Genomic DNA, 27768 nt, shown 5'->3' with positions numbered 1-27768 from the left:
TCTCTCGCTCTCACTGTCTCTCTCTTGGTCTCTCTCTATCGCTCTGTCTTTCCCTCTCGCTCAGTCTCGCTGTCTCTCTCTTGCTCTATCTTTCTGGCTCTCTATGGCTCTCACTCTGTCTCTCTCTCCCTCTCTGTCTCTCTTTCGCTCTCTGTTTCACTATTTCTCTCTCTCGACTCTCTCTCGACTCTCTCTCTCAATCTCTCTGTCTGTCACTCTAGCTCTCTCTCTCTCTCTCTGTCTCTCACTCTGTCTCTCTCCTCTTTCTCCTGACAAGTTCTGGTGTTGCTGTTTAAACTGAGCAGAAAGCCCACCACAGAGAGCTCATTGGGCCAGAGTTGTCCTCCCATTGTCTGGTACATGTATATGTATTGGAGACTAGAGAGAAGAAACTAACTGTCTGTCCAAAGCCTGCCTGGCACTGTGTACTGCCTGCTTCAACCCAGGTCCAGTGTTAGCAAAGCTCACTGACTGAAAGGATACATTGAATGGATGAAGTTTCAGTTTAGAATTCTATGGTACTGTATTTGCCCTCTCCTTTCTGGCTTTCTCTCCTTATTCTGCATTGGATTATGCCTGGTCCGGATGAAGTCTGTTTCCCTGTTTTACTTTGGTTCGTCTTCACACCCAGAGTCGTACGGGGACAGCCCGGCACTAATGCAGTACCAGATGAGAAGGCAGTACAATAGACCTCCAATGGCCCTCTCTGGGAATTACACTCACTCACACACAGATGGGGCCTTTCAGAACCACAGGCCTGGTGTGATCTTATCAAGACTCCTTCCTTACACAGTCACAGGAAAAGTCTCTATTAGGTGGAATCAACGATTTAGAGAAGGGAGGGAGGGAGGTAGCGAGGGAGGAGAGAGAGAGATTGAGAGGGAGGGAGAGAGATTAAGGAAGGGAGAGAGATTAAGGAAGGGAGAGAGCGAGAAAGAGAGAGATTGAGAGGGAGGGAGATAGAGCGATAGGCGAGAGATTAAGGGAGGGAGAGAGATTAAGGAAGGGAGAGAGAGAGCAAAAGAGAGAGGGGGAGATGGGCCTGACAAGCAGCAAAGCTTTATCAGATCGTGGCCAGATTCGTGTGTAATGTGTAGAGTTCACCCTCTAGGGTCACCTCACCTGTGACTCCTCAACTCTGCTACCGGAATTCAATTTGAGATCAACAACAGGATAACAAGCTGGGGGATATTGGATTAGATCAGCAAAAGTTGGTTGTTGGGAGCCTGCCTGGCGCTTGTACTGTATGTGACACAGATTCCCTTTCAATTACAGACAGGTCAGAACAGTACAGAACAGTAGCTGCCTCAGACAGAAATAGAGTATGACGTAGAACAAAAACACAATAGCCCTAACATGAGCCTCTGAAACGTTGTCCATGAGCTTAATGGTGTCCCACTCTATATTTTGTTTGTCTATTTTATTGACATGTCTTGTTTCTTTCCTGTTGCTTTTTGGGGGACATGGATCTGGTTTTTGCCCCCGTGTCCAACCACAGCCAGATCACAGCCAGCCGCAGCCAGCCCACAGCCAGCCCACAACCAGCCTACAGCCAGGTCACAGCCAGCCCACAGCCAGCCAATGCCAGCCACAGCCAGCCGCAGCCAGTTCGCAGCCAGCCACTGCCAGCCCACAGCCAGCTCACAGCTAGTTCAGAGCCAGTCCACAGCCAATCATGGAAAAGGATGTCGGTTCCCTGTGTGTATGGGGGGGAGGGGGCCCTCCACTCTGTGTATTTCAGGGAGCATTATCCTGTCCCTGGCTAAGAGGATGTGGTAGTGTTCCCTCCATCATTACCATGTCCCTGGATTAGAGGATGTGGTAGTGTTCCCTGCATCATTACCATGTCCCTGGATTAGTGGATGTGGTAGTGTTCCCTGCATCATTACCATGTCCCTGGATTAGAGGATGTGGTAGTGTTCCCTCCATCATTACCATGTCCCTGGATTACATTTACATTACATTTAAGTCATTTAGCAGACGCTCTTATCCAGAGCGACTTACAAATTGGTGCATTCACCTTATGACATCCAGTGGAACAGCCACTTTACAATAGTGCATCTAAATCTTTTAAGGGGGGTGAGAAGGATTACTTTATCCTATCCTAGGTATTCCTTAAAGAGGTGGGGTTTCAGGTGTCTCCGGAAGGTGGTGATTGACTCCGCTGTCCTGGCGTCGTGAGGGAGTGTGTTCCACCATTGGGGAGCCAGAGCAGCGAACAGTTTTGACTGGGCTGAGCGGGAACTGTACTTCCTCAGTGGTAGGGAGGCGAGCAGGCCAGAGGTGGATGAACGCAGTGCCCTTGTTTGGGTGTAGGGCCTGATCAGAGCCTGGAGGTACTGAGGTGCCGTTCCCCTCACAGCTCCGTAGGCAAGCACCATGGTCTTGTAGCGGATGCGAGCTTCAACTGGAAGCCAGTGGAGAGAGCCGAGGAGCGGGGTGACGTGAGAGAACTTGGGAAGGTTGAACACCAGACGGGCTGCGGCGTTCAGGATGAGTTGTAGGGGTTTAATGGCACAGGCAGGGAGCCCAGCCAACAGCGAGTTGCAGTAATCCAGACGGGAGATGACAAGTGCCTGGATTAGGACCTGCGCCGCTTCCTGTGTGAGGCAGGGTCGTACTCTGCGGATGTTGTAGAGCATGAACCTACAGGAACGGGCCACCGCCTTAGATTAGAGGATGTGGTAGTGTTCCCTCCATCATTACCATGTCCCTGGATTAGAGGATGTGGTAGTGTTCCCTCCATCATTACCATGTCCCTGGATTAGAGGATGTGGTAGTGTTCCCTCCATCATTACCATATCCCTGGATTAGAGGATGTGGTAGTGTTCCCTCCATCATTACCATGTCCCTGGATTAGAGGATGTGGTAGTGTTCCCTCCATCATTACCATGTCCCTGGATTAGAGGATGTGGTAGTGTTCCCTCCATCATTACCATGTCCCTGGATTAGAGGATGTGGTAGTGTTCCCTCCATCATTACCATATCCCTGGATTAGAGGATGTGGTAGTGTTCCCTCCATCATTACCATGTCCCTGGATTAGAGGATGTGGTAGTGTTCCCTCCATCATTACCATATCCCTGGATTAGAGGATGTGGTAGTGTTCCCTCCATCATTACCATGTCCCTGGATTAGAGGATGTGGTAGTGTTCCCTCCATCATTACCATGTCCCTGGATTAGAGGATGTGGTAGTGTTCCCTCCATCATTACCATGTCCCTGGATTAGAGGATGTGGTAGTGTTCCCTCCATCATTACCATGTCCCTGGATTAGAGGATGTGGTAGTGTTCCCTCCATCATTACCATGTCCCTGGATTAGAGGATGTGGTAGTGTTCCCTCCATCATTACCATGTCCCTGGATTAGAGGATGTGGTAGTGTTCCCTCCATCATTACCATGTCCCTGGATTAGAGGATGTGGTAGTGTTCCCTCCATCATTACCATGTCCCTGGATTAGAGGATGTGGTAGTGTTCCCTCCATCATTACCATGTCCCTGGATTAGAGGATGTGGTAGTGTTCCCTCCATCATTACCATGTCCCTGGATTAGAGGATGTGGTAGTGTTCCCTCCATCATTACCATGTCCCTGGATTAGAGGATGTGGTAGTGTTCCCTCCATCATTACCATGTCCCTGGATTAGAGGATGTGGTAGTGTTCCCTCCATCATTACCATGTCCCTGGATTAGAGGATGTGGTAGTGTTCCCTCCATCATTACCATGTCCCTGGATTAGAGGATGTGGTAGTGTTCCCTCCATCATTACCATGTCCCTGGATTAGAGGATGTGGTAGTGTTCCCTCCATCATTACCATGTCCCTGGATTAGAGGATGTGGTAGTGTTCCCTCCATCATTACCATGTCCCTGGATTAGAGGATGTGGTAGTGTTCCCTCCATCATTACCATGTCCCTGGATTAGAGGATGTGGTAGTGTTCCCTCCATCATTACCATGTCCCTGGATTAGAGGATGTGGTAGTGTTCCCTCCATCATTACCATGTCCCTGGATTAGAGGATGTGGTAGTGTTCCCTCCATCATTACCATGTCCCTGGATTAGAGGATGTGGTAGTGTTCCCTCCATCATTACCATGTCCCTGGATTAGAGGATGTGGTAGTGTTCCCTCCATCATTACCATGTCCCTGGTTAAGAGGATGTGGTAGTGTTCCCTCCATCATTACCATGTCCCTGGATTAGAGGATGTGGTAGTGTTCCCTCCATCATTACCATGTCCCTGGATTAGAGGATGTGGTAGTGTTCCCTCCATCATTACCATGTCCCTGGATTAGAGGATGTGGTAGTGTTCCCTCCATCATTACCATGTCCCTGGATTAGAGGATGTGGTAGTGTTCCCTGCATCATTACCATGTCCCTGGATTAGTGGATGTGGTAGTGTTCCCTCCATCATTACCATGTCCCTGGATTAGAGGATGTGGTAGTGTTCCCTCCATCATTACCATGTCCCTGGATTAGAGGATGTGGTAGTGTTCCCTCCATCATTACCATGTCCCTGGATTAGAGGATGTGGTAGTGTTCCCTCCATCATTACCATGTCCCTGGATTAGAGGATGTGGTAGTGTTCCCTCCATCATTACCATTTCCCTGGATTAGAGGATGTGGTAGTGTTCCCTCCATCATTACCATGTCCCTGGATTAGAGGATGTGGTAGTGTTCCCTCCATCATTACCATGTCCCTGGATTAGAGGATGTGGTAGCGTGCGATAAAAGGCCTTGTTTATCAAAGTTTGTTTTTCTATTCATTCCACCGTTTCAAAATCCCCAAATCTGCATGAATATTTCATCTCCGAGTAAAATGTGGCTCAACTCCTGAGACATAAATCCTATACATACCCACCCCCCACCCTGCCACCCCCTAAACCCGGCATATTAGAGACAGAATGCCAACCTCTGCAAAATGTCTGCTTCGGTGTGTTTCTTTGTATCGGGTAATATGTACATAATGTATGTGTGCGCGTTGATAGAGCAACTGTGGATGGCTACATCAACGCTGGGTTAAGGGTTAAAGCTAGTTTGACAATGGGTCGGCTCTGTCTCTCTCTTCTCCCCTGCGTGTCTCATTATAATTCGAAGGGTTATAACTCGTCTCCTTCCTGCTATGTTTTCCTCTTTCATTTCTTCCTCCCTCCATCCTTTCCCCACTGCTCTCCCTCTGCCCACCTGTTCGTGTGTGATGGGGATGAGGCGTTGCTTGGACAGCTCCCTCAGGGTGCTCACGTCTGTCCTCATGTCCAGCTTACAACCCACCAGAACCACCTTGGCATTGGGACAGAACTCCTGGGTCTCCCCCTGCCACTGTGGGATGGGCACACAGACAGGAGCATGTTAACAAGGACACATAAAGAGAGAGGCAGACAGGCAGACAGACAAACAGGCAGACATACAGACAGGCAGACATACAGACAGGCAGACATACAGACAGACAGACAGACAGGCAGGCAGACAGACAGACAGACAGACAGACAGACAGACAGACAGACAGACAGACAGACAGACAGACAGACAGACAGAAAGAAAGAAAGAAAGAAAGAAAGAAAGAAAGAAAGAAAGAAAGAAAGAAAGAAAGAAAGAAAGAAATAAAGAAAGAAGGAAAGAAAGAGCATCAGTAAATAGCCAGCAGCTCTCATCATTCACCTCACCAGCAGGACATTCCTATGAAAACAGTGTAATGACTCCACACAGAGGACCTTTACATTCTCTGACCGAAACTACCCTGGCCTGCGACCCCCAGGACTCTACCCAGGCCACTTAGCTCATAGAGGAAGAGGGTTGACCCTGGCCCCTGTTAAGCAAAGAGGATGAACCGTTTCTTTGTCTCACCTAAATCTCTCTGTAACAGACATTAGGTTCTCTCATTAGTTTAAATTCATGTAAATGAATGACTTTGCTTCCGCGGTCTCCCTGTGAGACCTCTGTTCTGTTCCCTGTGTATTTGTGTGAGTCTCCCAATATAGCTTCACGCAGTTAGATGAATACGCAGATCTATGATTAGACCTCAGAGGAATCTATCATTTCACAATAATAGGGAAGCTGTTTCAATGAGCTCCCCATTAAATCAGTGCTCTAAATTCTCTTTGCCAATTGAGTGGTTTGGATAAGACTTACCAATCCAATAGAAATGGAGGAGAGAGATTTCTGTGTGATATAATACAATGAGATTAATTTAATTTCTTTCTACACGCAGGCTTGAGTCAATAGAGCTATTTTAGGTAGAGTACAGAACAGAAAACCCTGTCCAGTTGAAACAACACCCTGTGAGATTAAATGTCATCGTTCAGGCTTCAGCTGGAAAATACATTCTGCCTCCCTTCTGCCACACAAATACCAAATAACACCCCCCTCCTCAAAACACCCACCATGTCTGAAATCAACCAGGAGCCACATGCAGAATGCAGGGGTGTGCAGCCATCCGTCAAGAGTTAAACAACCTTTGACCCCCCCCACCCATGCTCCACCCCCATCTCTTCTATACCATCCAACCACATTGCACCCCCATTCTCAATCCCCTCCCGCTCCTGTCATCTGATGACCTTGGTGACAGGCAAGGTCACAGAGGTCAAGAGTCTAATTTGAGACGGTGATTGGGCAACAGGTTTCCATTCGCACCCAGGTTTTAAAAATTAATGGAGCCACAGCTAGGGGTCAGGGGGTCATGGCCACCCCCTACCAAAGGGATTCATGGGAAAACCACAAGCCATGTCGACAGACGGGGGCACGGAACTGTGAGACTGAGACGGGCGGGTAGAACCAAGGTGTCGTGTGGGTTAGCTCTACAGAGCCTGTGGGTGGGGCGTGTTTTACCAGCTCCCCTCAGACCACTAAACACGTCAACAGAGCCGCCGTGGGAATGTCTTTTACAAGGTCCTGAGCTCACAGGAGGAGACCTTCAAAGAGACGCACCACACATGGCCTCAAGATGGAGGAATACTGAGAGACCGCTGAGGGCCAGCGAGACTGGCTTACATGACACAAACACACACACACACACACACACACACACACACACACACACACACACACACACACACACACACACACACACACACACACACACACACACACACACACACACACACACTGTTTTAAATGTGTAATGTAACAAATTTACTGACGCACACAAACTCTCTCATGAGAATAGCTGTAAAACATTCCCATGACCACATCACCACCCCACCTCCACACCTTACCACACACACTCTGCCTGGTTCCCTTCCCAAGCCCAGTATCAACATATCACACCCAAAAGCCACGGTAAAAACGTTAACTATCAGCATCTGTCTTGGCTTCTCACTTAATATGAAATTCCCATAAATGCCCAGATTCACATAAATACTCTGTCTCCTTAAACAGCTGCTCTTTGATTGGTTGTTGCAAAGCTAATCTGCCATTGCTGGAGCTCCACTTCAAATCCCACCCAAACCGGGCTCCAGGGCCTCCTCTCATTCTCCAGTCTGACCTCTCATTCCAATAGGGGTCAAGGGGTCAAGTAGCCCTGCTGGTTTCATGGGGATAAAGGGGGGTAGCTCTTACCCCCATTGTGACATTATTCTATTGTTGACGGGTCAGAATGTGTGCTGGCTATAGATAGCATGGGAACTCTATATGAGAAGGGGAGGCAGAGCAGTTTGGATGAGAATGTTAATAGAGAACGTTCTCTAATGGCAGGGCATGTTGTTTACTACATACCCTGGTTGTGAGGAGGAGGAAGGGGAGGAAGAGGAAGGGGGGGTGGAGGAGGAAGGTGAGGGAAAGGAGGAAGAGGAAGATACCAACCTTCTTCAGAACACTGTCCAGAGTCTCTGGGCGACTGATGTCAAAGCAGATGAGCACAGCGTCTGAGTCAGGATAGGCCAACGGCCGCACGTTGTCATAATACGAAGAACCTGCGGACACACAGACACGCATATAGTTAGACTCAGTCAGTACACTAGACACTTTATGTAAGGTCCCTTTACCTCATTCAACCCACATGATTCTAATAGAATGTGAACGCTTGGCAGCCTCTGTACACCCTGGAGGACGAAGCTGTTTAACAAATGGGCATTAACATACTGTACACTTAACCATTCCAGCAGGGAGTATCACAGCTTCACAGCACACACACTCTCTGCTGACGCACACACCTGTTGATATAAACAGCTGTGGGCAGATGGGAGAGTATCCTTAGTCTGTGACCCTCCCCCAGTTTAAGAGGCGGTAGGGGGTAGGGAGGGGCATTGTGATAAGCACACACACACATGAACTGTAGTTGGCAGAGGAGCGAGGTCCCTTTCCACATACTACATCCCTATCCCAAATGACAATGGTCGCCGGTACAAAGGGCAAAGCGCTTTCTCACTCTCACTTTCTCTGCCGCTCCTGAGATTTCTCTCACTCGCTCGCTCGCTCGCTCGCACGCACGCACGCACACACACACACACACACACACACACACACACACACACACACACACACACACACACACACACACACACACACCTCTCTCCTCTCTCCATTCCCCCTCTTGACTCTCCATTCCCTTTCTCTCCTCTCTCCATTCCCCCTCTCTCCTCTCTGCATTCCCACTCTCCTCTCTCCTCTCTCCATTCCCCCTCTCTCCTCTCTGCATTCCCACTCTTTCCTCTCTCCCATTCCCTCTCTCCATTCCCTTTCTCTCCTCTCTCCATTCCCCCTCTTGACTCTCCATTCCCTTTCTCTCCTCTCTCCATTCCCCCTCACTCCCCTCTCTCCATTCCACCATTCTCTCCTCTCTCCATTCACCCTCTCTCCTCTCTCCATTCCCCCTCTCTCCTCTCTGCATTCCCACTCTCTCCTCTCTCCCATTCCCTCTCTCCATTCCCTTTCTCTCCTCTCTCCATTCCCCCTCTCTCCTCTCTCTCCATTCCCCCTCTCTCCTCTCTCTCCATTCCCCCTCTCTCCTCTCTCCATTCCCCCTCTCTCATTCCCCCTCTCTCTCTCCCCATCCCCTCTCTCCTCTCTCCATTCCCCCTCTCTCTCCTCTCCCCATCCCCTCTCTCCTCTCTCCATTCCCCTACTGCTCTCATTAGGAGGCTTGTAAAACTCCCTGGGCTCTGAGGGATCCTGGCTGGGGATGTGGCTGTGGGTTCCTTCCTGCCTCCCCTGAGATATAGGCAACACAAGCCTACATCCCTCTAGAGCATGGGAACAGAAACTTGTTGGAATGGACACAAGGAATCTGACTCTGCTATTGCTTTCATTAGGAGAGAGAGAGAGAGAGAGAGAGAGAGAGAGAGAGAGAGAGAGAGAGAGAGAGAGAGAGAGAGAGAGAGAGAGAGAGAGAGAGAGAGAGAGAGAGAGAGAGAGAGAGAGAGAGAGAGAGAGAGAGAGAGAGAGAGAGAGAGAGAGAGAGAGAGAGAGAGAGAGAGAGAGAGAGAGAGAGAGAGAGAGAAAATATCAAACAGGGGAGAATAAAGACGTAGACTAGATTTTAACCTGAAATTTCAACTGAAATGCCACCAAGTTAGAGCGATAGAAGCCTATACAAACAGCCTGTACCTGATGTCTGGCATGTAGAGTAGAGTGATGTAGACATGGTTACTGTACATGGCCTCACATAATGCCATGGCAGGCTGTTGAGCAGGCACAGACTTGCTGTGCCAGTGAATTGGGATGGGCACAATGGTAGTTGCGCCTGTTTTAGCAGTGCTATGTTCTCTTTGTTTGTGGTGGAATGAGGCCTGCACAATGGCTGCACGCGGTGCATAACCCTAAACATTCAGCCTCCCTGACCTGAGCCATCCCCTCACTGGACAATGCAACAGGGCCCCTGTCCTAAAAGGTCAAAGGCTGTTACACTTCAGTGAGAGAGAATGGGCATGTGCGAGGGATGGCCTTTGTATGCTTGAGATTACGAGTGCACAGGAAGGAAGCTTTACAAATGTCTTCTTTTTCATATAGCCATTGAAAAGTTTGTTAGACGTTCATTCATTTGGCTTCTGCAGCCAGAGCTCACTCTTCCTGTTTCTCCCGCCCTGCTGTTCAACAGAGCAACAGAGTAACACAGAACAGAGTGACATCTCAAATACAAACAGTGGGGTCGCAGACAGAGCCAGGGATTGTATCTCAGAGAAGAAGCAGTCCTCCCAGCAGCAGGAAGTCAGTCATTAGGAAACCATCACATGGACAGTAGGTCCACCACTCAGCAGTGTATCAAACAATGCAGGGCCCTGATTGGTCACAAGGTATTGTAATGCCAAAGGTGATCTTTAGTATGTATCACATCACAACAGGCCTGCAGTGAGGAGAGAGGGGGGGGGCTGTGTTAGGGGAGAGGAGAGAGGGAGGGACTGTGTGAGGGGTGAGGAGATAGGGGGGAGTGAGGGCAGAGGAGAGAGGGAGGGAGTGTGTTAGGGGAGAGGAGAGAGGGAGGGAGTGTGTGAGGAGAGAGGAAGGGAGTGAGGGCAGAGGAGAGAGGGAGGGAGTGGGAATGAGGAGAGGGGGAATGAGTGTGTGAGGGGTGAGGAGAGAGGGAGGGAGTGTGTGAGGGTTGAGGAGGAGAGGGAAGGAGTGTGTGAGGGGTGAGGAGAGAGGGAGGGAGTGTGTGAGGGGTGAGGAGAGAGGGAGGGAGTGTGTGAGGGGTGAAGAGGAGAGGGAGGGAGTGTGTGAGGGGTGAGGAGAGAGGGAGGGAGAGTGTGAGGGGTGAGGAGAGGGGGAATGAGTGTGTGAGGGGTGAGGAGAGAGGGAGGGAGTGTGTGAGGGGTGAGGAGGAGAGGGAAGGAGTGTGTGAGGGGTGAGGAGAGAGGGAGGGAGTGTGTGAGGGGTGAGGAGAGAGGGAGGGAGTGTATGAGGGGTGAGGAGAGAGGGAGGGAGTGTGTGAGGGGTGAGGAGAGAGGGAGGGAGTGTGTGAGGGGTGAGGAGAGAGGGAGGGAGTGTGTGAGGGGTGAGGAGAGAGGGAGGGAGTGTGTGAGGGGTGAGGAGAGAGGGAATGAGTGTGTGTGAGGGGTGAGGAGAGAGGGAGGGAGTGTGTGAGGGGTGAGGAGGAGAGCGAAGGAGTGTGTGAGGGGTGAGGAGGAGAGGGAAGGAGTGTGTGAGGGGTGAGAAGAGAGGGAGGGAGTGTGTGAGGGGTGAGAAGAGAGGGCGGGAGTGTGTGAGGAGGAGGGGGCAACAAAAATACTTAATGACTTTCACACTGGGCTGAAGCTAGGGCAAAGAGCAGAGGGATGAGAGAGGGGGGATCAACCAGTCAATCCTTGGGGGATCAATCAGTCAATCCTACAGATCAGCATGATTGACAGGCGACGGGCACGACAGGGCTAGTCACAGAACCTCAGAGGAACAGAGAAGTCACCTCAGCACTTTTACAAAGTCAGAAAAGTCCTCTGAGAGAGAGAAGGGGAGGGAGGGAGAAAACGAGGAAGGAGGAAGAGTACTGTGTGTAAAACAACCCGAGCAGACACAAATAAAAGCCAATCACCATAACCATCAGCAGCAGCAGCAGTAGCAGGAGGAGGAGAGATGCAGTTTTTGACACTCACAAAATTCCTCAGCGCCTCTTGCCAAAAGCGAGGCCCCACTTTCACAGTTTGATAGGTGCGAGAGATACGGTGGAGATGGGGGGTGCGATGGTGCAGAGAAGGGGGGCTGTGCAGATGGGTAATGAAAGCGTTGGACTGGACAGAACAGAACAGAGAAAGAGGTATAGGACCGTTACATCAGGCATGAAGATGGGGCTCACGCCGTTGGCTGTGAGATAGAACAAAAGGTCAAGTGAATTCCAGTCAGGGACAGGAGGAGGGACAAGACGGATGGGGAAGGAGGGGGGAGGGGTACAGGCAGAACCTGGCCGAGCCGACTCAGGACTGGCACTGCCAAAGCAAATCCGCCCCTCGATACCAAGGACGGGCATAAAACACCTAGCGTTAGCATTATCCTGATTTAGCACTAGCCACCACCGACAGGAAGTAAGGATGGCTGTCTTTATGTCCACTGTAGAAGAAGAGGCATGGCAGAAGGGAAAGGCCTCTGTCTGAATGGAGGATACAGAGAAGCCAAGAGGCCAGCTTTCTCAAAGGCCATTAACATCCCAAGGGACTTACAGTATAGTAGTAGGATACAGGCAGGGACTCACTGGAGCGCTAACACACACTATCCAGGCCTAATGGCCTCTGCTATGACTTAATTTAAGCCTTGACTGTTTAGTCCCTGGATATAAATGTGAACAAGGGAGCTGCTGCCACTAAGAGACGTGTGCCAGGACTTCCTGATCAGACCGTATTGTGATGAGATGCAGTCATTATGTTGTTCATGTTTTAGGAATGTTGATAACAAGTCAATCTGCGCTGGAAAAATACATCCTGATATAACCCTTGATAGTTGTTGCTGTGAATAGGGGCGACACTGTCCAATTTTCTTACCAGTTTTCGAGAGAAACCTACTTCTAGTATAATGCCTGTTTTGGGTAAAAGTATCAACACATAATTGTGTATAATTTAACTTGCGTGTTGAAGAGCTATATTGCACCATTACCAGGGCGATTACGCCTCTTTGAACCGGGACATGTCTGGTTGCTTGTGGAGACATGAATCATGGTTAAAGGGTTGAGGCTGGGAGCAGAAGCAGCTGAGAAAGAGGCCATTGAAATGGCTCCCAGCAAAGAGACGGGGAAAGAGCAGCTTTTACCCAGAAGAGAGCAGGGAGTCCACAGCAACAAACACAGAGAGCAGGGAGTCCACAGCAACAAACACAGAGAGCAGGGAGTCCACAGCAACAAACACAGAGAACAGGGAGTCCACAGCAACAAACACAGAGAGCAGGGAGTCCACAGCAACAAACACAGAGAGCAGGGAGTCCACAGCAACAAACACAGAGAGCAGGGAGTCCACAGCAACAAACACAGAGAGCAGGGAGTCCACAGCAACAAACACAGAGAGCAGGGAGTCCACAGCAACAAACACAGAGAGCAGGGAGTCCACAGCAACAAACACAGAGAACAGGGAGTCCACAGCAACAAACACAGAGAGCAGGGAGTCCACAGCAACAAACACAGAGAGCAGGGAGTCCACAGCAACAAACACAGAGAGCAGGGAGTCCACAGCAACAAACACAGAGAGCAGGAAGTCCACAGCAACAAACACAGAGAGCATGGAGTCCACAGCAACAAACACAGAGAGCATGTAGTCCACAGCAACAAACACAGAGAGCAGGGAGTCCACAGCAACAAACACAGAGAGCAGGGAGTCCACAGCAACAAACACAGAGAGCATGGAGTCCACAGCAACAAACACAGAGAGCAGGGAGTCCACAGCAACAAACACAGAGAGCAGGGAGTCCACAGCAACAAACACAGAGAGCATGGAGTCCACAGCAACAAACACAGAGAGCAGGGAGTCCACAGCAACAAACACAGAGAGCATGGAGTCCACAGCAACAAACACAGGCTGATTAGACCACACACACACACACACACACACACACACACACACACTCACACACACACACACACACACACACACACACACACACACACACACACACACACACACACACACACACACACACACACACACACACACACACACACACACACACACACACACACACACACACACACACATACATACACATACACACACACACACTCAGACGCCCACTTTTCTAATACAGTGACTGATGCATACTGTGCTGGGTCCATAGAAACAGTATAAACACAAACACTAAAAATACAAATGTGCTCACACATACCACTCTCTCTTTCTCTCTTTCTCTCCAACACCCGCAGCTGTTTTCCCCTTTAATACCACCTTCAAAGTGCAGCAAAACATTTCAAGTTGTGCTGACTGTGTAGCATAGCAACCTGCAGCGACGCAAATGGCTTCTTTGTGCTGCCCCCGAAAGGAGGAGGTAAGAGACGGAGGGAGCGAGAGAGCAGGGGAACAATGGAGACGGGAAAGGAGAGCGAGGACGGAGTGCATTCACAAGGAGCTGATGCATGGATGGCAAAGAGGTAACCAAGAGGAGACGGGGAGGGGGGAAGAGGAGAGGAAAGAGAGGGGGATTGGGGCTCTTGGACATTAGAGCTTTCACTGCAGATGCCCAGTGGAGGGGGGTTTGGCCTATAGCCTTCCACTCAAGCAACCTCATGCTCGAAAAACCTTGCTTACAGAGAGAGGAAAGCATTATGTCTTGCCAGACCGGACACCTTTAGAAAGGGCTTGTACTGCAGGCTACTAGATGCCAACCCAAGACATTATATAGTGCATCTAGAAACAACATCCTTTCATCATGTCCTACAAAGCATTCTGCTGGCTTGGTCTGTTTCCCCTCCATTAGTTCTAAGGTTTGAGCACAGTGGGTGTTTGCACTTTTCCCAGTTCGACACACACACACACCCCGTACACACACACACCCCGTACACACACACACACCGATAAAGAATCTGGTGGTCTAAAATACGGTGTGCAACATCAGGTTGTCAAAGGCTCTAAAGTGCAGGTGGGACAGTGGACAGAGGGTTAAATGGCCATTAACCTCCACAATCTGTGGTCCCCTTGCCAAGGATATTGATCAAAGCTATGCTGGCTCCCTCTCTCTCTCCCTCTTTCTCTCTCTGGCGGAAATAGAGCCTTTGAAGGGTGATGGCTAAGCCCCGGTGCAAGGATCTGACTCAAAGCCCCACTGTAGTGGAGTTAATGCCTGTGTCTCTCCCACTTGCAGGTTCAAAAGCAGGGCTGTCCGCTGACAGAGCAGGTTGGGGACAGAGGGGGACGTGGCCGCCAGCCGAGAGCTGGATTACTGTCTGTCTTCTCTGGGCCTCTGGGGATATGGTGATGGAGACTCCTCTTTCTCTCTCTTTTCATCCCTCCTCTCCATTTCATCTCCTGCTGTTTGATCTCTCTCTCTCTCTCTCTCTCTCTCTCTCTCTCTCTCTCTCTCTCTCTCTCTCTCTATATATATATATATATATATATATATATATATATATATATATATGTGTGTGTTAATGTTTTTTTCTGTCTCTATAGAGACTAAGTCAAGCTGTGTTGCTTTCTATCACTCTCTCCCACTATCCTTGTATCACTATGGCTCGCTGCATCACTATAGCTCTCTGTCTCACTATGGCTCTCTGTCTCACTATGGCTCTGTGTATCACTATGGCTCTCTGTATCACTATATATATATATATGTGTGTGTGTTAATGTTTTTTTCTGTCTCTATAGAGACTAAGTCAAGCTGTGTTGCTTTCTATCACTCTCTCCCACTATCCTTGTATCACTATGGCTCTCTGCATCACTATAGCTCTCTGTCTCACTATGGCTCTCTGTCTCACTATGGCTCTCTGTATCACTATGACTCTCTGTCTCACTATGGCTCTCTGCATCACTATGGCTCTCTGCATCACTATGGCTCTCTGTCTCACTATGGCTCTCTGCATCACTATGGCTCTCTGTATCACTATGGCTCTCTGCATCACTATGGCTCTCTGCATCACTATGGCTCTCTGTCTCACTATGGCTCTCTGTATCACTATGGCTCTCTGCATCACTATGGCTCTCAGTATCACTATGGCTCTCTGTATCACTATGGCTCTCTGTATCACTATGGCTCTCTGTCTCACTATGGCTCTCTGTATCACTATGGCTCTCTGTATCACTATGGCTCTCTGTCTCACTATGGCTCTCTGTATCACTATGGCACTCTGCATCACTATGGCTCTCTGTATCACTATGGCTCTCTGCATCACTATGGCTCTCTGCATCACTATGGCTCTCTGTCTCACTATGGCTCTCTGTATCACTATGGCTCTCTGCATCACTATGGCTCTCAGTATCACTATGGCTCTCTGTCTCACTATGGCTCTCTGTATCACTATGGCTCTCTGTCTCACTATGGCTCTCTGTATCACTATGGCTCTCTGCATCACTATGGCTCTCTGCATCACTATGGCTCTTTGTCTCACTATGGCTCTCTGCATCACTATGGCTCTCTGTATCACTATGGCTCTCTGTCTCACTATGGCTCTCTGCATCACTATGGCTCTCTGCATCACTATGGCTCTCAGTATCACTATGGCTCTCTGTCTCACTATGGCTCTCTGTATCACTATGGCTCTCTGCATCACTATGGCTCTCAGTATCACTATGGCTCTCTGTCTCACTATGGCTCTCTGCATCACTATGGCTCTCTGTATCACTATGGCTCTCTGTCTCACTATGGCTCTCTGCATCACTATGGCTCTCTGTATCACTATGGCTCTCTGTATCACTATGGCTCTCTGTCTCACTATGGCTCTCTGTATCACTATGGCTCTCTGCATCACTATGGCTCTCTGCATCACTATGGCTCTCTGTCTCACTATGGCTCTCTGTCTCACTATGGCTCTCTGTCTCACTATGGCTCTCTGTCTCACTATGGCTCTCTGTATCACTATGGCTCTCTGTATCACTATGGCCCTCTGCATCACTATGGCTCTCTGCATCACTATGGCTCTCTGTCTCACTATGGCTCTCTGTCTCACTATGGCTCTCTGTATCACTATGGCTCTCTGTCTCACTATGGCTCTCTGTCTCACTATGGCTCTCAGTATCACTATGGCTCTCTGCATCACTATGGCTCTCTGTCTCACTATGGCTCTCTGTCTCACTATGGCTCTCTGTATCACTATGGCTCTCTGTATCACTATGGCTCTCTGCATCACTATGGCTCTCTGCATCACTATGGCTCTCTGCATCACTATGGCTCTCTGCATCACTATGGCTCTCTGCATCACTATGGCTCTCTGCATCACTATGGCTCTCTGTATCACTATGGCTCTCTGCATCACTATGGCTCTCAGTATCACTATGGCTCTCTGTATCACTATGGCTCTCTGTATCACTATGGCTCTCTGTCTCACTATGGCTCTCTGTATCACTATGGCTCTCTGTATCACTATGGCTCTCTGTATCACTATGGCTCTCTGTATCACTATGGCTCTCTGTATCACTATGGCCCTCTGCATCACTATGGCTCTCTGCATCACTATGGCTCTCTGTCTCACTATGGCTCTCTGTCTCACTATGGCTCTCTGTATCACTATGGCTCTCTGTCTCACTATGGCTCTCTGTCTCACTATGGCTCTCAGTATCACTATGGCTCTCTGCATCACTATGGCTCTCTGTCTCACTATGGCTCTCTGTCTCACTATGGCTCTCTGTATCACTATGGCTCTCTGTATCACTATGGCTCTCTGCATCACTATGGCTCTCTGCATCACTATGGCTCTCTGCATCACTATGGCTCTCTGCATCACTATGGCTCTCTGCATCACTATGGCTCTCTGCATCACTATGGCTCTCTGTATCACTATGGCTCTCTGCATCACTATGGCTCTCAGTATCACTATGGCTCTCTGTATCACTATGGCTCTCTGTATCACTATGGCTCTCTGTCTCACTATGGCTCTCTGTATCACTATGGCTCTCTGCATCACTATGGCTCTCAGTATCACTATGGCTCTCTGCATCACTATGGCTCTCTGTCTCACTATGGCTCTCTGTCTCACTATGGCTCTCTGTATCACTATGGCTCTCTGTATCACTATGGCTATCTGCATCACTATGGCTCTCTGTCTCACTATGGCTCTCTGTCTCACTATGGCTCTCTGTATCACTATGGCTCTCTGTATCACTATGGCTCTCTGCATCACTATGGCTCTCTGTCTCACTATGGCTCTCTGTCTCACTATGGCTCTCTGTATCACTATGGCTCTCTGTCTCACTATGGCTCTCTGTATCACTATGGCTCTCTGTCTCACTATGGCTCTCTGTATCACTATGGCTCTCTGTCTCACTATGGCTCTCTGTCTCACTATGGCTCTCTGTATCACTATGGCTCTCTGCATCACTATGGCTCTCTGTATCACTATGGCTCTCTGTATCACTATGGCTCTCTGCATCACTATGGCTCTCTGTCTCACTATGGCTCTCTGTATCACTATGGCTCTCTGTCTCACTATGGCTCTCTGTCTCACTATGGCTCTCTGTCTCACTATGGCTCTCTGTATCACTATGGCTCTCTGCATCACTATGGCTCTCTGCATCACTATGGCTCTCTGTCTCACTATGGCTCTCTGTATCACTATGGCTCTCTGTCTCACTATGGCTCTCTGTCTCACTATGGCTCTCTGTCTCACTATGGCTCTCTGTATCACTATGGCTCTCTGTCTCACTTTGGCTCTCTGCATCACTATGGCTCTCTGTCTCACTATGGCTCTCTGTCTCACTATGGCTCTCTGTATCACTATGACTCTCTGTATCACTATGGCTCTCTGTCTCACTTTGGCTCTCTGTATCACTATGGCTCTCTGTATCACTATGGCTCTCTGCATCACTATGGCTCTCTGTCTCACTATGGCTCTCTGTATCACTATGGCTCTCTGTCTCACTATGGCTCTCTGTATCACTATGGCTCTCTGTATCACTATGGCTCTCTGTCTCACTATGGCTCTCTGTATCACTATGGCTCTCTGTATCACTATGGCTCTCTGTATCACTATGGCTCTCTGCATCACTATGGCTCTCTGTCTCACTATGGCTCTCTGCATCACTATGGCTCTCTGTATCACTATGGCTCTCTGTATCACTATGGCTCGCTGTCTCACTATGGCTCTCTGTATCACTATGGCTCTCTGTCTCACTATGGCTCTCTGTATCACTATGGCTCTCTGCATCACTATGGCTCTCTGTATCACTATGGCTCTCTGTATCACTATGGCTCTCTGTATCACTATGGCTCTCTGTATCACTATGGCTCTCTGTCTCACTATGGCTCTCTGTATCACTATGGCTCTCTGTCTCACTATGGCTCTCTGTATCACTATGGCTCTCTGCATCACTATGGCTCTCTGTATATGACATGATTCTCCCTGGCGGAAACCTTCAATCTTCTTCCTTCTATTGCTGTTTTTCTCTCACTTCTCCCATCTCTCTCTCTCTCTCTCTGTCTTTCCTCCCCAGTTAGTGTCCAACTGAGGAACCAATGTTTCCCAATGAACTAATGTGTATTCCTTGTTTATGATGTAACCAATTATTTGAGTTCTGTTTGCCATACAGTACTTAAGGCTTTATTAGGTCCAGGTCTTTGTTAGACAGAATATGCATCCATGATTGATTGGCTATGTACAATACAAGCACACCTCCCCAGTCTGTGGTCTGGGAAGGTGTGCTTGTATTGTCTGATGTCATTTACAAAATAAAAATAGCTCCTAACACTCTACTCAGCAAACTGGATGTAGTCTATCACAGTGCCATCCGTTTTATCCCAAAGCTACCCACCACTGCGACCTGTATGCTCTCGTTGGCTGGCCTTCACTACATATCCATCACCAAACCCACTGGCTCCAGGTCATCTATAAGTCTTTGCTAGGTAAAGCCCCGCCTTATCTCAGCTCACTGGTCACCATAGTAACACCCACCCGTAGCATGCGCTCCAGAAAGTACATTGCACTGGTCATCCCCAAAGCCAACACTTCCTTTGGCCGCCTTTCCTTCCAGTTCTCTGCTGTCAATGACTGGAATGAATTGCAAAAATCTCTGAAGCTGGGGTCTTCTATCTCCCTCACTAACTTTAAGCATCAGCTGTCAGAGCAGCTTACCGATGATCACAGTCCCTGTACACAGCCAAACTGTAAATAGCACACCCAACTACCTCATCCCCATATTGTTACTTATCCTCTTGCTCTTTTGCACCCCAGTGTCACTCCAGTATTAATGCTAAATTGTAATTATTTTCACCTCTATGGCCTATTTATTGCCTACCTCCCTACCCTTCTACATTTGCATACACTGTACATAGATTTTTCCAATTTTCTTTTCTTTTGTGTTAAATGACTGTACGTTTGTTTATGTGTAACTCTGTGTTGTTGTTCTTGTCGCAATGCTTTGCTTTATCTTGGCCAGGTCGCAGTTGTAAAGGAGAACTTGTTCTCAACTGGCCGACCTGGTTAAATAAAGGTGAAATAAATCAAAACATTTTTTAAATAAACACGCTTTGTCTGGGTTTGCTCAAGCATAGCCTCCCTCACACGAGGAATGATGAGGAACGATGAGTCACAACGAAGCAGTTACACCAAATAACACCATTCGAACAGACAAGGGGCATTGAAAGACAGCCAGGAGAACAAAAGGCTGTGCGTTTCCCCACCTCCACCACTTAGGCCTCGTAACGCCAACCACGCTGACTCTAACATCCCCTTTCCAACACCCAGCTTCACGTCACGTCTTGAGATCACTTCTCTGTTGTTGCTCTGGGCATGTCATAGCAGAGTAGGGTCCACAGGGAAGGGAGGAGAAGGAAGGGGGGGGGGGTATTTTGGAATTGAGAAGACCTGGGAATATCCGGTTTCACTCCCTGAAGAGATTGTGTTGATTCGATTCGACAAAGGGCCCGGGGAGACAGGTTGTAAGGCAGGCCGCCCCCTCCCTGGTCCTTCGCAGCACCTCAGAACCATCCACCGCTGAGACACGGCTAAAGCATGGAGGGATGGAGGAGGGAGGTATACTGCAGACTGCAGGCATGGTGGTGGCCAGTGTTCGGTAGCTTCACAGACAGCCGGCCTGTAACTCCGTGATTACCGTGGCCTAATGGATTCATCTCTGAAGAGGCCCCGATCTCTTCTCTCTCTCACACACAATCAAAAATCCACCTCCTTAGATTCCCTTTCCCCTGTAAAACACCGTGCATCACATCCTTTGAGAGTCATCTCTTTTCCATCTCTTTCTTTCCTGGGCTGAGGGAAATTCATCAGAGTGTTGGAATACTACTAAGAGTGGGTTATTTCCGTCCACGGCTGTCTGTTGGATATTAAATAGGAATTGAAATAGGAATGTTCAGACATCTATCACGGTCACATAAAAGACAGCTTGTGAGAGGAAACGGACATCCTCTCCACTTCTACCCCCCCCATCCAAGCGCATCCCTATCATAGCACTATCTATCTTCGGCCCACTCTGTAGGGTCCCTAGGGAGGGCTCGAGTGGAGATGATGGCCACAATTTCCCTCTCTCCTTTGAGTACACTTCCACTCCCGCCAAAGACAGCAGAGAAAGAGAGTGATAGAGAGAGAGAGAGAGAGAGAGAGAGAGAGAGAGAGAGAGAGAGAGAGAGAGAGAGAGAGAGAGAGAGAGAGAGCATCTGATCCTGTTTTTAAATAAAGTCATCCATAAATGATGGGGGCTGTGGAAGGGAAGTGGGAGAGGATGCGGGTTAGGGGACCCTGGGGGTAAGAGACAGGTACACTGAGAGAGGGTTTCATCCGGTGGCGGTGGTGGTAGCCAAACGGTGGTGAGGGCGAGGGCCAGTCACCGTGCTGTTCAGTGCCGCGATCAAAGCTGTAGCCACGGCAAGTTATGCCGCCGCTACTCTTGCCGCCCGGAGGGACAGGCCCGGAAACTCCGTGTCCCAGAGTTCCCTGTGGGAGCTACATCCTGCCACCCTGGGAGATCAACACTCCTTCACTGCTGGCGGAGGATGACGAACAAGTGTTTCAGGAAAGTCTGAGAAAATCGGATGACACTCAGAAACTCCAAATCAATCAATCAAATTTATTTATGAAGCCCTTCTTACATTAGCCGATGTCACAAAGTGCTGTACAGAAACCCAGCCTAAAACCCCAAACAGCAAGCAATGCAGGTGTAGAAGCAACAGACTAATCCTAGTTTCAGCCCATACTGTTACTGAATGCCCTTTAGTTGACTCCATTTGGGATCAACAACGCTCCACTGTGGCACTGGAGTCAAAGGATCATGCAGAGGATCACATTACTGTGGGTCACTGAAGACCAACAAGTTATAGAGGCAGGCTTAGAATAAACGCCCTGTGTATAGGCCTGTGTCTTTGGCTGTTTATTCTTGGCTGGCAAATGTCTAAATAATGTGTGTGAGTGTCTGTGAAAGAGATAGAGTGCGTGTGTGAAGTACAGTTTGTAAACAGTCAGTGTATGTGTGAGTAAGTGAACGTCTCAGATGGGTGGTCCCAAAGGCCTGGGCTCAGAGGGGTGGTCCCAGAGGGCTGGGCTCAGAAGGGAGGTCCCAGAGGGCTGGGCTCAGAGGGGTGGTCCCAGAGGGTTGAACCCAGAGGGATGGTCCCAGAGGGCTGGGCTCAGAGGGGTGGTCCCAGAGGGCTGGGCTCAGAAGGGAGGTCCCAGAGGGCTGGGCTCAGAGGGGTGGTCCCAGAGGGTTGGACCCAGAGGGGTGGTCCCAAAGGGCTGGGCTCAGAGGGGAGGTCCCAGAGGGTTGAACCCAGAGGGATGGTCAAAGAGGGCTGGGCTCAGAGGGGTGGTCCCAGAGGGTTGAACCCAGAGGGATGGTCCCAGAGGGCTGGGCTCAGAGGGGTGGTCCCAGAGGGTTGGACCCAGAGGGGTGGTCCCAAAGGGCTGGGCTCAGAGGGGAGGTCCCAGAGGGTTGAACCCAGAGGGATGGTCCCAGAGGGCTGGGCTCAGAGGGGTGGTCCCAGAGGGCTGGGCTCAGAAGGGAGGTCCCAGAGGGCTGGGCTCAGAGGGGTGGTCCCAGAGGGTTGGACCCAGAGGGGTGGTCCCAAAGGGCTGGGCTCAGAGGGGAGGTCCCAGAGGGTTGAACCCAGAGGGATGGTCCCAGAGGGCTGGGCTCAGAGGGGTGGTCCCAGAGGGCTGGGCTCAGAAGGGAGGTCCCAGAGGGCTGGGCTCAGAGGGGTGGTCCCAGAGGGTTGGACCCAGAGGGGTGGTCCCAAACGGCTGGGCTCAGAGGGGTGGTCCCAGAGGGGTGGTCCCAGAGGGCTGGGCTCAGAGGGGTGGTCCCAGAGGGATGGACCCAGAGGGGTGGTCCCAGAGGGTTGGACCCAGAGGGGTGGTCCCAAAGGGCTGGGCTCAGAGGGGTGGTCCCAGAGGGTTGGACCCAGAGGGGTGGTCCCAGAGGGTTGGACCCAGAGGGGTGGTCCCAGAGGGCTGGGATCAGAGGGGTGGTCCCAGAGGGTTGGACCCAGAGGGCTGGGCTCAGAGGGGTGGTCCCAGAGGGCTGGGATCAGAGGGGTGGTCCCAGAGGGCTGGGCTCAGAGGGGTGGTCCCAGGGGGTTGGACCCAGAGGGGTGGTCCCAGAGGGCTGGGCTCAGAGGGGTGGTCCCAAAGGGCTGGGCTCAGAGGGGAGGTCCCAGAGGGCTGGGCTCAGAGGGGTGGTCCCGGAGGGCTGGGCTCAGAGGGGTGGTCCCAAAGGGCTGGGCTCAGAGGGGTGGTCCCAGGGGGTTGGACCCAGAGGGGTGGTCCCAGAGGGCTGGGCTCAGAGGGGTGGTCCCAGAGGGTTGGACCCAGAGGGGTGGTCCCAGAGGGTTGAACCCAGAGGGGTGGTCCCAAAGGGCTGGGCTCAGAGGGGTGGTCCCAGAGGGTTGGACCCAGAGCGGTGGTCCCAGAGGGTTGGACCCAGAGGGGTGGTCCCAGAGGGCTGGGCTCAGAGGGGTGGTCCCAGAGGGTTGGACCCAGAGGTGTGGTCCCAGAGGGTTGGACCCAGAGGGGAGGTCCCAGAGGGCTGGGCTCAGAGGGGAGGTCCCAGAGGGTTGGACCCAGAGGGGAGGTCCCAGAGGGCTGGGCTCAGAGGGGTGGTCCCAGAGGGTTGGACCCAGAGGGGTGGTCCCAGAGGGTTGGACCCAGAGGGGAGGTCCCAGAGGGCTGGGCTCAGAGGGGTGGTCCCAGAGGGTTGGACCCAGAGGGGAGGTCCCAGAGGGCTGGGCTCAGAGGTGTGGTCCCAGAGGGTTGGACCCAGAGGGGAGGTCCCAGAGGGCTGGGCTCAGAGGTGTGGTCCCAGAGGGTTGGACCCAGAGGGGAGGTCCCAGAGGGTTGGACCCAGAGGGGAGGTCCCAGAGGGCTGGGCTCAGAGGTGTGGTCCCAGAGGGTTGGACCCAGAGGGGAGGTCCCAGAGGGCTGGGCTCAGAGGGGTGGTCCCAGATCTAGATGTATACCTCTCCTTCTTCTGTCCCTTCTCCCACTATTCACAGCCACGAAACAAACACTATCCTCTCTTAGCTCTGAGAGCATTCTCTCCATCCCCCCCCCACTCCGCTCCCCCTTCAGTCAGTCCCAGCTGCTTCCCAGCCTCATTGTGCCCTGAGCCAAGCAAGCACCTGACTTGTGGAAGGCTCTCTAAAAGAATCAAGGCTCTCTAAAAGAATTAAGGCTCTCTAAAAGAATCAAGGCTCTCTTAAATTGAATGAATTGGTGCTTCTAGGACAATTCTAAAGTCTGATTGAGGTGAATATTGATGTGTATTACTGATGTATACAGTATATTGATGTGTATTATTGATGTGTACAGTATAATGATATGTATTATTGATGTATACAGTGTACAGATGTGTATAGTAGATTGATGTGTATTATTGATGTATACATTATATTGATGTGTATTATTGATGTGTACAGTATATTGATGTGTATTATTGATGTATACAGTATATTGATGTGTACAGTAGATTGATGTGTATCATTGATGTATACATTATATTGATGTGTATTATTGATGTGTACAGTATATTGATGTGTATTATTGATGTATACAGTATATTGATGTGTACAGCATATTGATGTGTATTATTGATGTATACAGTATATTGATGTGTACAGTATAATGTGTATTATTGAAGTATAGAGTATACATATGTGTATATTGATGTGTACAGTATATTGATGTGTACAGTATATTGATGTGTATTATTGATGTATACAGTATATCGATGTGTATTATTGATGTATACAGTATATTGATGTGTATATTGATGTATACAGTATATTGATGTGTACAGCATATTGATGTGTATTATTGATGTATACAGTATATTGATGTGTATATTGATGTATACAGTATATTGCTGTGTACAGTATAATGTGTATTATTGATGTATACAGTATATTGATGTGTACAGCATATTGATGTGTATATCGATGTATACAGTATATTGATGTGTATATTGATGTATACAGTATATTGATGTGTACAGTATAATGTGTATTATTGAAGTATACAGTATACTGATGTGTATATTGATGTGTACAATATATTGATGTGTATATTGATGTATACAGTATATAATAATAATAATAATAATATATGCCATTTAGCTGACGCTTTTATCCAAAGCGACTTACAGTCATGTGTGCATACATTCTACGTATGGGTGGTCCCGGGAATCGAACCCACTACCCTGGCGTTACAAGCGCCATGCTCTACCAACTGAGCCACAGAAGGACCGTTGATATTAATGTGTCCAGTATAATGTGTATTATTGATGTATACAGTATACTGATGTGTATAGTATATTGATGTGTATATTGATGTGTACAGTATATTGATGTATATTATTGATGTGTACAGTATATTTATGTGTATATTGATGTGTACAGTATATTTATGTGTATATTGACGTGTACAGTATATTGATGTGTATTATTGATGTATCCAGTATAGTGATGTGTATTATTGATGTGTACAGTATAATGATGTGTATTATTGATGTGTACAGTATATTGATGTGTATTATTGATGTGTATAGTATATTGATGTGTATATTGATGTGTACAGTATATTGATGTATATTATTGATGTGTACAGTATATTTATGTGTATATTGATGTGTACAGTATATTTATGTGTATATTGACGTGTACAGTATATTGATGTGTATTATTGATGTATCCAGTATAGTGATGTGTATTATTGATGTATCCAGTATAGTGATGTGTATTATTGATGTATACAGTATAATGATGTGTATTATTGATGTATCCAGTATAGTGATGTGTATTATTGATGTATACAGTATAGTGATGTGTATTATTGATGTATCCAGTATAGTGATGTGTATTATTGATGTGTACAGTATATTGATGTGTATTATTGATGTATCCAGTATAGTTATGTGTATTATTGATGTATCCAGTATAGTGATGTGTATTATTGATGTATCCAGTATAGTGATGTGTATTATTGATGTATACAGTATAGTGATGTGTATTATTGATGTATCCAGTATAGTGATGTGTATTATTGATGTATCCAGTATAGTGATGTGTATAGTATATTGATGTGTACAGTATATTGATATGTACAGGATATTGACGTGTACAGTATATTGATGTGTATTATTGATGTGTACAGTATAATGATGTGTATTATTGATGTGTACAGTATATTGATGTGTACAGGATATTGACGTGTACAGTATATTGATGTGTATTATTGATGTGTACAGTATATTGATGTGTATTATTGATGTGTACAGTATATTGATGTGTATTATTGATGTGTACAGTATATTGATATGTACAGGATATTGACGTGTACAGTATATTGATGTGTATTATTGATGTGTACAGTATATTGATGTGTATTATTGATGTGTACAGTATATTGATGTGTATTATTGATGTATCCAGTATATTGATGTGTATTATTGATGTATCCAGTATAGTGATGTGTATTATTGATGTATCCAGTATAGTGATGTGTATAGTATATTGATGTGTATTATTGATGTGTACAGTATATTGATGTGTATTATTGATGTATCCAGTATAGTGATGTGTATTATTGATGTATCCAGTATAGTGATGTGTATTATTGATGTATCCAGTATAGTGATGTGTATTATTGATGTATCCAGTATAGTGATGTGTATTATTGATGTATCCAGTATAGTGATGTGTATTATTGATGTATCCAGTATAGTGATGTGTATTATTGATGTATCCAGTATAGTGATGTGTATAGTATATTGATGTGTATTATTGATGTGTACAGTATATTGATGTGTATTATTGATGTATCCAGTATAGTGATGTGTATTATTGATGTATCCAGTATAGTGATGTGTATAGTATATTGATGTGTATTATTGATGTGTACAGTATATTGATGTGTATTATTGATGTGTACAGTATAATGATGTGTATTATTGATGTGTACAGTATATTGATGTGTATTATTGATGTATCCAGTATAGTGATGTGTATTATTGATGTATCCAGTATAGTGATGTGTATTATTGATGTATCCAGTATAGTGATGTGTATAGTATATTGATGTGTATTATTGATGTGTACAGTATATTGATGTGTATTATTGATGTATCCAGTATAGTGATGTGTATTATTGATGTATCCAGTATAGTGATGTGTATTATTGATGTATCCAGTATAGTGATGTGTATTATTGATGTATCCAGTATAGTGATGTGTATTATTGATGTATACAGTATAGTGATGTGTATTATTGATGTATCCAGTATAGTGATGTGTATTATTGATGTATCCAGTATAGTGATGTGTATTATTGATGTATCCAGTATAGTGATGTGTATAGTATATTGATGTGTATTATTGATGTGTACAGTATATTGATGTGTATTATTGATGTATCCAGTATAGTGATGTGTATTATTGATGTATCCAGTATAGTGATGTGTATAGTATATTGATGTGTATTATTGATGTGTACAGTATATTGATGTGTATTATTGATGTATCCAGTATAGTGATGTGTATTATTGATGTATCCAGTATAATTATGTGTATTATTGATGTGTACAGTATATTGATGTGTATTATTGATGTATCCAGTATAGTGATGTGTATTATTGATGTATCCAGTATAGTGATGTGTACAGTATAATGATGTGTATTATTGATGTGTACAGTATATTGATGTGTATTATTGATGTATCCAGTATAGTGATGTGTATTATTGATGTATCCAGTATAGTGATGTGTATTATTGATGTATCCAGTATAGTGATGTGTATT

The 27768-nt window shown here is 47.7% G+C and overlaps 1 protein-coding gene across 1 annotated transcript in view; it reads right to left on the bottom strand.

Moving 5' to 3' along the window:
• The window catches only part of rnd2 (Rho family GTPase 2), a 44217-nt gene that overhangs the window by 7176 nt on the left and 9273 nt on the right, over positions 1-27768 (bottom strand). The window contains exons 3-4 of the mRNA XM_035771091.2: positions 7789-7898; positions 5176-5310 (exon numbers count right to left, since the gene is read on the bottom strand). Of these exons, the coding sequence (XP_035626984.1) occupies positions 5176-5310; positions 7789-7898 (245 nt within the window). The remainder of the gene's footprint in view (positions 1-5175; positions 5311-7788; positions 7899-27768) is intronic.

The sequence above is a fragment of the Oncorhynchus keta genome, chromosome 5 (assembly GCF_023373465.1).
Source record: "Oncorhynchus keta strain PuntledgeMale-10-30-2019 chromosome 5, Oket_V2, whole genome shotgun sequence".
NCBI classification, from domain to species: domain Eukaryota; kingdom Metazoa; phylum Chordata; class Actinopteri; order Salmoniformes; family Salmonidae; genus Oncorhynchus; species Oncorhynchus keta.
The sequence above is the reverse complement of the archived record's forward strand: the minus strand, read 5'-3'. Positions and strand labels throughout refer to the sequence as shown.